The sequence below is a fragment of the Stegodyphus dumicola genome, chromosome 3, assembly GCF_044657685.1.
Source record: "Stegodyphus dumicola isolate Sdum_Otavi_A_Nest chromosome 3, ASM4465768v1".
Lineage (NCBI taxonomy): Eukaryota > Metazoa > Arthropoda > Arachnida > Araneae > Eresidae > Stegodyphus > Stegodyphus dumicola.
In genome coordinates this window covers 275,560,241-275,570,587 of record NC_140770.1, presented here as the reverse complement: position 1 = coordinate 275,570,587, position 10,347 = coordinate 275,560,241, and the positions used below count along the sequence as shown (strand labels likewise).

At 31.6% G+C, this 10,347-nt stretch overlaps 2 protein-coding genes across 3 annotated transcripts in view; one reads left to right on the top strand and one right to left on the bottom strand.

Annotated features, from left to right (window-relative positions):
* Positions 1 to 5,759: 5,759 nt before the first annotated feature.
* On the bottom strand, positions 5,760 to 8,471 carry Gp93 (heat shock protein 90 Gp93). Its single transcript, XM_035352496.2, has one exon. The coding sequence runs from the start codon at positions 8,388 to 8,390 to the stop codon at positions 6,033 to 6,035; it is 2,358 nt and encodes a 785-aa protein (XP_035208387.1). The 5' UTR covers positions 8,391 to 8,471; the 3' UTR covers positions 5,760 to 6,032.
* Positions 8,472 to 8,781: 310 nt separating this feature from the next.
* The window catches only part of LOC118183070 (leukotriene A-4 hydrolase), a 72,449-nt gene continuing 70,883 nt past the window's right edge, over positions 8,782 to 10,347 (top strand). Inside the window, exon 1 of one of the 2 annotated variants that reach the window (XR_015040461.1) lies at positions 8,782 to 9,074. Coding sequence is in view for 1 of the 2 variants with exons in the window: in XM_035352497.2 (XP_035208388.1) it covers positions 8,913 to 9,074 (162 nt within the window). In the remaining variant the exon portion in view is untranslated. The remainder of the gene's footprint in view (positions 9,075 to 10,347) is intronic. The other variant, XM_035352497.2, reaches the window with a different exon arrangement.

Genomic DNA, 10,347 nt, shown 5'->3' with positions numbered 1-10,347 from the left:
ACTTGCATTTGAGCTTTCAAGAGCAGAAACAAGTTATTAAGTGGCACTGGAAGTTTGAAAATGTCACTTTGATTCACAAGGAGTGTATATGTAAGTGTGGGACTTATCTCCCTTTGAGGTTAACAATTACATACGTGCACATAAAGGCGATCAGGGCGACCTTGCATGGCTACAAGTGAAGAATCCTCAGTTATAGTGCTGAAACTCTTCCATCGTTCACCTCCCCAAAAAAAAACACCTTCAAGGCAAGGCTCACATGAGAGTAATGTGTAACGCATTATGAAGAAAGGCAAGTTGCGTGTGTACGTTCCACAGCTGGTGAAACGGACAAGTCATAGGGATATGCGGACATACCTCAATCAAAATTTACCACGCCAGTGTATGACACGGGAGACCATTTGAGTTTCTTGCACACTCTACAGACCTTAGACTGCTTGATTATTTCTCTTGGGCACTGTAAAAGATGTGTACCATGTGTGTTTGGATACTTTGGTGAAGTATGAAATCAGTCTATACTCGTACTTAGAAATGTATTGATGCTGAAGGCCACCATCTGGAACATTCAGTTTGAGCAGAAAAAACATTTTTCAAATTGGACTTCAGCCTTTTAGGTGGGAAATTAAATTTTCTGTGACAGTTCAAAATGTGTATAAATTTTTCTGAAGCATCCTGGTTTTTTTTTTTATTATTCAGTATAAACTTTGAGATTAAATCTAAGTGAATTGGTTTTGAATTTTTAATCAGTTTTGGTCTTATGTCACGAAAACAGAAAATCCCATCTTGATTTGCAGTAATCCACAGAATGCTGTAGCAAGCCCCTTTTTCTCTCTCTCCCAACTGTTTCTTATAGCATCCTTTAATGACATGTGACTGGCTAATTTTAACAAGGACTTGAGCAAAGTATTATTGAGCATAAGAATTGATCTGGCAATTGCTAATAAGAATACCAGTTTAACCATTTGTTATGGTTACTAGACTTGCCTCGCTCATAGATTGCTCACTATCATCATTCAACTGCCATATGATCTTCATATTTTCTGTCACCATTGCATTAACCCTTTAACTGCCGCGGGCGTATATATACGCCTTGCTCAGCCGATGCGTTAGCTGCCCCAGGCGTATATATACGTCCTTCCAAACTGCTATCATTTGATTTGCACTGCTACACCTATAATTATTCGCAAAGTTAACGCATCGGCTGAGCAAGGCGTATATATACGCCCGCGGCAGTTAAGGGGTTAAGTTGTGCTACCTAGGTAACATTAACGATGCATAAAATTTTACATTTAATCACATAGCTGCCAACTCTCCTGGTTTTTATTTTTAGCCTTTATTAAGGGAAATTTTTTTAGTAATGAATGAAATTTGTTTAGAATACTTTATATTAGGTTAATTGTATTTCCAGGCGTCTAGTTTTCAAAATAATTTTTATCAAATTTTATTTAATCTGAATTGTACCTTTATTGAACTTGTTAAATTTCATTTGATCTCTGCCATCTTAGTCCATTATAAATATTAATAGATTTTTATATAAAGATTCAAATAATATTTTACTAGATTGATACATTGTTTATCCTACAAATATATGCATTAATTTCATATTTAAAAGTGCTTTGATAATTAAAGTTTTACTATTTCAGATTTTTTCAGTGCAAATGAAATTATCATAAGAACATCAACTTTAAAATATATAATATATTTTACATCAGAATCGTATTACAAATTTTTCAATAACCATTATGAAGTGAATTAAAGTCAGGTTGGAGTTAATTTGAAACAGTCATTGCTTAACATTAAAACTTCCCAGTTTTTAAGGTAGGCAACTATGACATGGCCTGGCAAATTGCCATTTTATGTTTTATGTTCTTTCAGTATAAACTGCATTGCTTAGCTAAACAACATGTCTCTTTCTGTAATCTTTTTCTTTAATGATAGCTTTGATCTAGATAATTCATAAATATTTATATTACAGTTAAAAGAGTGTTCCTAACACAGCATGAACTATATTCTCAATAGCCTGTAGTTCACAGAGCAGCCAAAATGAATGCAAAATAATGTACTGTTATTGAGATCAAATTCAGAAATTAATGAACATGTTTGTATATAACATATTTCTGGATCCAGTATTGACAACAGAACAGTACATTTTCTTCAAATTCTTGTCATAATAATGCTAATTTATAGGAAATGCATTCACAGGCAACATAAAATTATATTTAACACATGCAGCCAATAGGCCACAAGTTTGACACTGCTTTACTAGAAAACAACCTATGTGATTAAAATTTCAAATGTCTGCATTGCTAGTTTTAAACAGGTAAAGTTGGAGCAGATGCAACATAGCGATGTCATGTTAATGCGGCATGCGAGGATTGTGACACAGGAATGAGCTAGCCCTTCTGTTTAATGTTTGGATAAACAATATGAGGTAACTGACAAGGATCAGTTAAAAATTTAAAGACATATACTCATTCATACAGTTTGAAAAGATAGCCAAATGAAATACAATACAATGAAAAAGGCTAACTGTGGCATTGTAAGATTCCAAGTGGTATTTTTGAATAACTCATAATTATTTACTAACTTTGAAATGGTGCTATTTTCCATGTGAATCTTTCTGTAATATTGCAAAGTTAGTCCATAAAAGGTGATGGATTTAATACCATTCATGATGAGCTTCCTTCCTAAAACACCATCTACACACTTTCAACCATTTGAATTCTCATAATTATTCAGTCAAATTTCTATTGGCATTCATAGTTGTTTAATACAAGCATCCTTTGTGATATAGCAAACAGCTAGACCTCACTTTAGTATTTACTACATCTATATCATCAGACGCTGATCACATTTATCGATTACTGTCAAGTACAAAAATGAAAACTATGTACTCTGCAAATGAAAAACTAAGGTTGCAGACTGTATGATCAAAGATTAACAGCAAAGTGGTGATCATGTAAAGCAATGATATAACATTCAAATCAGCATAGCCAATCCAATATTGTGGAAGTTATTAGTAAGAAAATCATACATGTCTATGCCAATGTGCTTGGATATTATCATGATGCAAAATTTGAACATGTGTTCTATCTGGGACAGAGATGCAACATCATGAATCTACAAAACTAATTTGATATATCGATAGCACCTGTCTTGTAAAACATCTTAGTTACTTATAAACATACACTACACTGTTGCTTTCAACACAAAGTCATTTGCTTACACGATATGTTAACTTAATTAAGCTGAAGCTCTGAAAGGTTAAGACATGAAAATGTTTTCCACTGTTTCATTGTAGCCATTTTGTACTGCTAGTAAGTTTGAAAGAAACTAAAATTAAATGAATATGCTGTCCGTGATTATATTTTTCGATGTTTGATCTAATCTATCCAACATACTTTAAATAGTGTATTTTCATATCAAATTGGTCTGATCATATATTGCACATATCACAACCACCTTTTCAAAGTAACCAACTAGTATATATGTATAGCTATTCTTCATGCAATCATTCAGTAAAAATACTTTTTATGATACCTTAAATTCAAAATTTAAAATATACATTTGTGGAATATGTGAGCAAGGTAAGTAACTGCAGGAATACAGCATTTTGCTACAATCTCTAAAGGTGACGAGATGCATTTGGCAGATAACCAGTGTATCAGGCCAAGTTTGTACAATTTTGTGAAACTTTTGAAGCAAAAAGATACTTACATGGGTAAGAGCAAAAAAAAATTTGCATGAAATGTTTTATTTTTTAATATATCATTTTATAATTAAAATTTATATTTTAAATTGCTGAAGTGCATCATTTATTACAATATTACTGACAATATTTACCAAAAAAATCAAACTGCCAAATTGTGTACATTAATACGTAAACTAGAAAAAACATGAATTTAAAATTAAAACTATCATCTTTGCTTACAGTGTATAGTATATATAGACGTTCTTTTGCTTACAGTGTATAGTATGTATATATAGAGAGACATTCTTTGGATCATTTTTGGTGATGGCGATAAGTTCAAAGTCGCACCAAGGATGCAACGTATACTAGGATTTTACCAAAGGTTCTTTCAATATTCCATCTGTTGAATTGCTAATAAGATGGAAAATGAAATGGGAATAATTGCCCAATTATTTACTGTTCAGGTACCCCCCCCCCCAATGAAAACTTTACTTAATCTTTCAACAAAAATAATTTCAGATTAGTATTTGCTATAAAAATATGTCTGCTAAAATAAGTCACTGTATGCATATCAAAATTTGTGATTTTGAACTAATTTATATACAAATTTCTAAATGTTGAATATAAGACCAAGAGGCTTGAAACACCGACTGCTGAATTAAAAACGCTGGACAGTTATTCAGCCTTAAATTCACACAGATTTTGCAGAAAAACTATAAACATTAATATTAGAAAAACATGAATAACCCTTTAAAAAACAGTTTCCCGAATTATCAACATATGGTTGAATTTTACCAAATTTCACACCGAAATGTTTCCTTTCCATATGATACAAAAATGTGGTATGAAAGTAATATCTATATTTAAAAATACTTTACAAAGTAACATACATACTTTGCATTTAATAGTTTAATGTTTATCATCATTTATATTTCTTACCAGTATAATATCTAATACCACACAAAGCTGGCTCCAGAATTTTCTGTATAATTAAATATATTGGCATTTCAAAACTAAATGCATTTTCGGTTGTTGCTTATGAGAAAAATAGCACTCTTGGAATATCGGTGCCCAAAATAGCTGCCTATGTTTAGAGCTAGCTGGTGTGCTATAATGTTACTTTATGCTCACCAACAGTGTATTTTTAAATAAGTTTCTTATTTAATTCAACTGCTGTAAAATTTGAAGTTATCTAGGTTTTAACATGCAAGATTAGTGCTAAAATAGTAAATGAATTGTTTCTTCATGAATAGATAACTTCAAAATAGGGCTAAACTTATGCAATACACATAAACTGCGTAACAAAAATATATATGGAAGCATTTTAAATGCAAAGTTAAGACCAGATATTGACAATTCAGAATACACTTAAATTATATTCCAGTTTAAAATTAAAAAAAAAAATAAATAAATAAATGGAGTTCAATTTAAAATTGCGAACAAAAATTACAAAATGCAACTGCTTTATTGTAGAGTTCATACATTAGAAATTTCAGCACAATATTTTTTCCAAAGATGTTAGATTTAAGTTATTCTTAAAACATCTTAATTAAGCATATAACAAAGTGGGTTTTTTTTTTTTAATGTTATAAATATTGCATAAATGAATTTTAAGTAACTACTAGAAACTGAAGATTTAAATTAGCCCCATTAGTTTAGATATTTAATATCCAAATTTTGCTTCCCCAAACTTGCTACATAACTAATAAATATCACAACCATTAAAGATATAAAATGTTGGAAAATATGATTTACAATTAAAATGCTATAATTCAACATAAATCTAATATTTTACTACTTACATTTAATAACTTGAAAAGATTATGAAATAAGCAATTTCTATTTTAAAGAAAAATATGCAAAATTAATTTTAAACTACAAAAAGCAATTTTTCTAAAAACACTTAGACATCTCATACAATATTAAGTAATTTGCACAATTCCTTACATACTAAAGAAAATAATTAAAATTACATTTTAAAAAAGTTTAAGTATTCATTTTTCTTCCTTCTCCTTACCACAATTGTAAGACATTAGAAATCATTAATTACAAATACTTTTAAAGACAATAATTAAGAATTTATTGCATTTTATTTTATATCTTTTAAAATGTAACAAACAAAACTTACATGGCAAGACTCAACAGTATAAATATTGTCTGTATCCAAATGATGATATTCTTACAAAATGGAGAAAACACAAGTAGAAGTGCACAATGATTTGAACTAGTCCATACAAATATTTGAAAATAACGTGACCTAATGGAAAAAATGATGATCACCTCGGTTCATTTCCCAAATTGTAATAAAGTCAGCTATATATTACATAATGACTAAATTTCAATTTCATAGTTCGTCATGTTCTTCGTGGTCTTGGTCTTCATCATCCTGATCATCAGCACCATCAGTTCTCTGATCGTCTTCAACATCTTCGGACAGTTCTGGTTCTTCTTCCACTTGGGCATCTTCAGGTACACCTAGCGTCTTACGCAAAAGAACTTCGACTCTTTGCGCAAAACTAGATGTATCTTGCAACATGAAACCAGACCTCAGAGTTGCCGTTTCAAACATTATATTTGCCATGTTACGGGCAGTTGCATCCGATTTATCCGACTGGATCCTTCGCAGAAGTTCTTTCATCAGAGGATGTCTTGGATTAATTTCTAGAGTCTTCTTCTGACTCAAGTAATACTCACGTGTTGTATCTTGTAATTTGCTGTGAGCATTACTTCTGGCTAATCTTTCCATATTACCAGTCCAACCAAACTGGCTGGCAACTAATGCACAAGGAGAAGAATGTAAACGTTGAGACACTGTAGCTTTTGTAATTTTGTCTTTAAGAGCATCATCTTCAAGCCACTTTATTAAAGGTTCATATTCCTTATTCAGAGTTTCTTGTAATTCTTTAGCTTTTTCTCCCTCATCTAATCGTAATCCATCTTTAGCAACATTTTGGAATTTTTTGCCTTCAAATTCTGGTAAAGCTGAGATAGCATATTCATCAACTGGCTCAGTAAGATATAAAACTTCATACCCTTTCTTTAAAAGACGTTCAACAAATGGAGACTTTTCCACTTCATCTAGAGATGCACCAGCCATATAATATATATGTTCTTGTTTCTCTTTCATTCTCTCCACATACTCTGATAATGATGTATAATTCTTTGTATCATGAGAAGAAAGGAATCTGACCAATTTGGCTAATCTCGTTCTGTTACTAGGATCTTCAATAACACCAAGCTTGATATTAGTACTGTATTCCTTCCAGAATTTTTCATAATCTTCTTTAGGTATCTTTTTAATCATGTCCAAGGTTTTTCTGACCAATTTCTTTTTTATCACTTTCAAAAGTTTGTGCTGCTGCAAGGTTTCTCGAGACACATTCAAAGGTAAATCGTCAGAATCCACAACACCTTTGACAAAACTTAAGTAGTTTGGCATCATGTCTTGGAAGTCGTCTGTTATAAAGACTCGGCGAACATAGAGCTTAATGTGATCCACTTTAGAGCCGTATCTGTTAAAAGACTCCGATGGCTGAACACTTGGGATAAATAATAATGATTTAAAGGTAACTTCTCCTTCTGCAATGAAATGAGTTTTTGCTAAAGGATTCAAAGAATCTTTAGTTATTGATTTATAAAATTCATTATATTCATCATCAGTTATGTCTGCTGGTTTTCTTGTCCAAATTGGTTTCGATGCATTAATCAATTCCCAGTCCCAGACAGTTTTTTCTACTTTTTTCGTTTTAGGCTTGTCTTCCTTTTCTTCCTCAATTTTCGCATCTTCATCTTCATCAGCAGCTGCTTCAGGTTTTTCTGCTTCTTCCTCTTCTTCGATAGGTTCTTCTACAGTTTCTGTTTTGCTAGCCCACAAATAAATGGGAAAATTAATAAACTGACTGTACTTTTTGATCAAATTTCGGAGGGTGTCTTCTTCGAGGAAATCTCTAGCTTCTTCTTTCAGATACAAACTGACAGTAGTACCACGTAATAAAGTATCACCTCTAGGATCTTCGATTATATTGAAGGAATTAGCATCAGATTCCCAGATGTACTGTTTATCGTCGTTGTGCTTGCTTGTAACGACAACTCGGTCTGCAACTAAAAATGATGAATAGAAGCCTACACCAAATTGTCCTATCATGTCACTTAACTCTGCAGCACTCTGAGTTTCAGCAACCTTCTGAAGGAAATCGGATGTGCCAGATTTAGCTATAGTTCCCAAGTTATTAATAAGCTCTTCTTTTGTCATACCAATACCAGTATCTGTAACATGGAGCACATTATTTTCTTTATCACTTTTAATTCGGATGGAAAGATCTTCTGTTGCTGAAAGTGCAGCTCTGTCTGTAAGGGAAATCACTCGAATTTTGTCGAGAGCATCAGATGCATTAGAAATAAGTTCTCGCAGGAAAATTTCCTTATTACGGTATAGGGAATTTATAATTAGTTTCATCATACGATTTACCTCCGCTTGGAATGTAAATTTTTCAGCCTTTTCTCTCAATTCTTTAATTTGGGCTACGTTAAGTCCATCAATTTTGATAGCCTCCTCCTCCCTTTGTACAACTTCATCGTCGGTCCTGGAACCTTCTCGACTGCTACCAATATCTGGATCAACCGTAGGTTCATCTCCTTCTTCAGCAAGGCAAGTACTAGAAAACAGAATAACTCCTAAAATTAAAGCATATACCCACCGCATTTTCACACTGAGTTAAATGCCCTCGATGAGCACGCACGATTCACGCCGCGATGCCGGCTGAACGACTTTTGAATGCACAACACTGACGTGTGATAACAGATAAACGTGGTCTTCAGTCATTGGCCAATCCAGCAAGACGTGACAAGTATTATACAGCTAAAGTTAAATTCCCTGATTAAGTTAGAGGCTGAACTCTAGCAAAGATTTAGTTTTCAAGCAAAGAATCAGATTAAAAATAAAATAGAACATTTAAAATATTATTCCGTTGTATGCTTAGTTAAATACAGTATTTATTCTTGTGATTATTTTAAAAATAAACTAAATAATTTATTATAATTGTGTAAATGTTTTCATTTTCTCAATATAAGTATAGTAACCGTATTACACAGTATGTCGTGTTATCCTTTCTTCTTGCTCAAAAGCAAGATTGCTACAGTATTTTAAATTTCTTCTAGTCTAAGTTTCCTATTTAAAATTGTATAACTCATTGAAATTAACGAATATTAGAACGCCAATTCAAATATGGGAGATAAAATGAGTGATGTTGATCCTAATTCCTATTCTAATCCCGAGCAATGTATCGTAACTGATATAAATTTAAACTTAGAAGTTGATTTCAGTAAACATATATTAAAGGGCTATGTAGACTTATATGTTGAAAGGAAAGATAACAAATCTGATCTCGTGAGTAGTAATTTAACATTTTCTTCTGTAAATTGTTATTGTTTCTCCATCCTGTCATAAAATAGAATAATATTAAATAAGATTCTACGCTAATTGCGAAATATTAAAAGTACGTAACCGTAATAAGCCAAGAGCAATACAGAAATTTCAACACCGAACATTTCTTTTAATAATTATGGAATTTTTGCAGGTATTAGGAATTAAAGAGTCTTTATTTAACTAAGAATACACTAGCGAAACTTTTTTTTTTCCGTTTTTCAAAGTGAGTTTAAAAGTATCTTACGTTCATGTGAATTATGATAACAAGCATCATCAAAACATATCAAGATGGTGTATTGACTATTGATGTCATTGTCTATCCTGATAATAATGTGATTCTTTATAAATTGCATGGCCTTTCATTTTAAAATGAGTGATTGCTAAATTAAATTCATTTGAATTAATTTAAAATAGTGTAAGGAAAGGAGTGTGCACAAACAAAAATTACCAATCTGTCATCTTATTTGTATTATGCATAAAATGTATTAACATTTAAAACTTAAATAAAGTAGTTATTGATTATGTTGTAATATACAAAGTTGGAATAAAATAACCTTGTCAACAAAACTAATATATTTTGCACATTCATGGAATATATTTAAAAACATTGATGCAGCTATCTCGATCAGTTAATAATTAAACTCAGGATGAAACTATCAGTTTTTAATTGTTTTATCATTACTGGTAGGCACATACTGAAGATAATATATCAATTCTGAGGTGAGAAGAAGGTGAAGCGAACGTTGAGTATCATAGGAGTTTTATCAGATTTAAATAAAAAAACAAAATGCATAAATTAAAGGATCTAAAATATGATTCGTATGCTATATGACCTGGGTCAGGTTAAGACTTTTAGAGGCCCTAAGCATTTAAATGACTTTGATGCCCCAATTTCATCCTATTTGTTTATTTTTGCTTTATCCCATTCCTTCTCTATCTGTCTTACCCTCACCATATATTCCATCATAAATTCAGCATTGGAAAATTTTTATGGTACCCATACTCCTGAATTCCTTTTATAATGCTCCTTTTCTCTGATGCCGTAAGCACATGCTTATTTTGCTTAATATTAAATCCAACTCTGTATATGACGACTCCATATATTCATATAATGGAAAACTTTTATCTCACTATTGCATACTTTAGTACTTTCATTAATCTATGGTTGGAAATAATCTATTGTTAAATTCCTATAACACATTTCTTAATTAGTTATATTATAAACTAGATAATT

Excerpts from the sequence above, each read along its gene's own strand:
- Gp93 (XM_035352496.2), bottom strand. The coding sequence starts at position 8,390 with ATGCGGTGGGTATATGCTTTAATTTTAGGAGTTATTCTGTTTTCTAGT.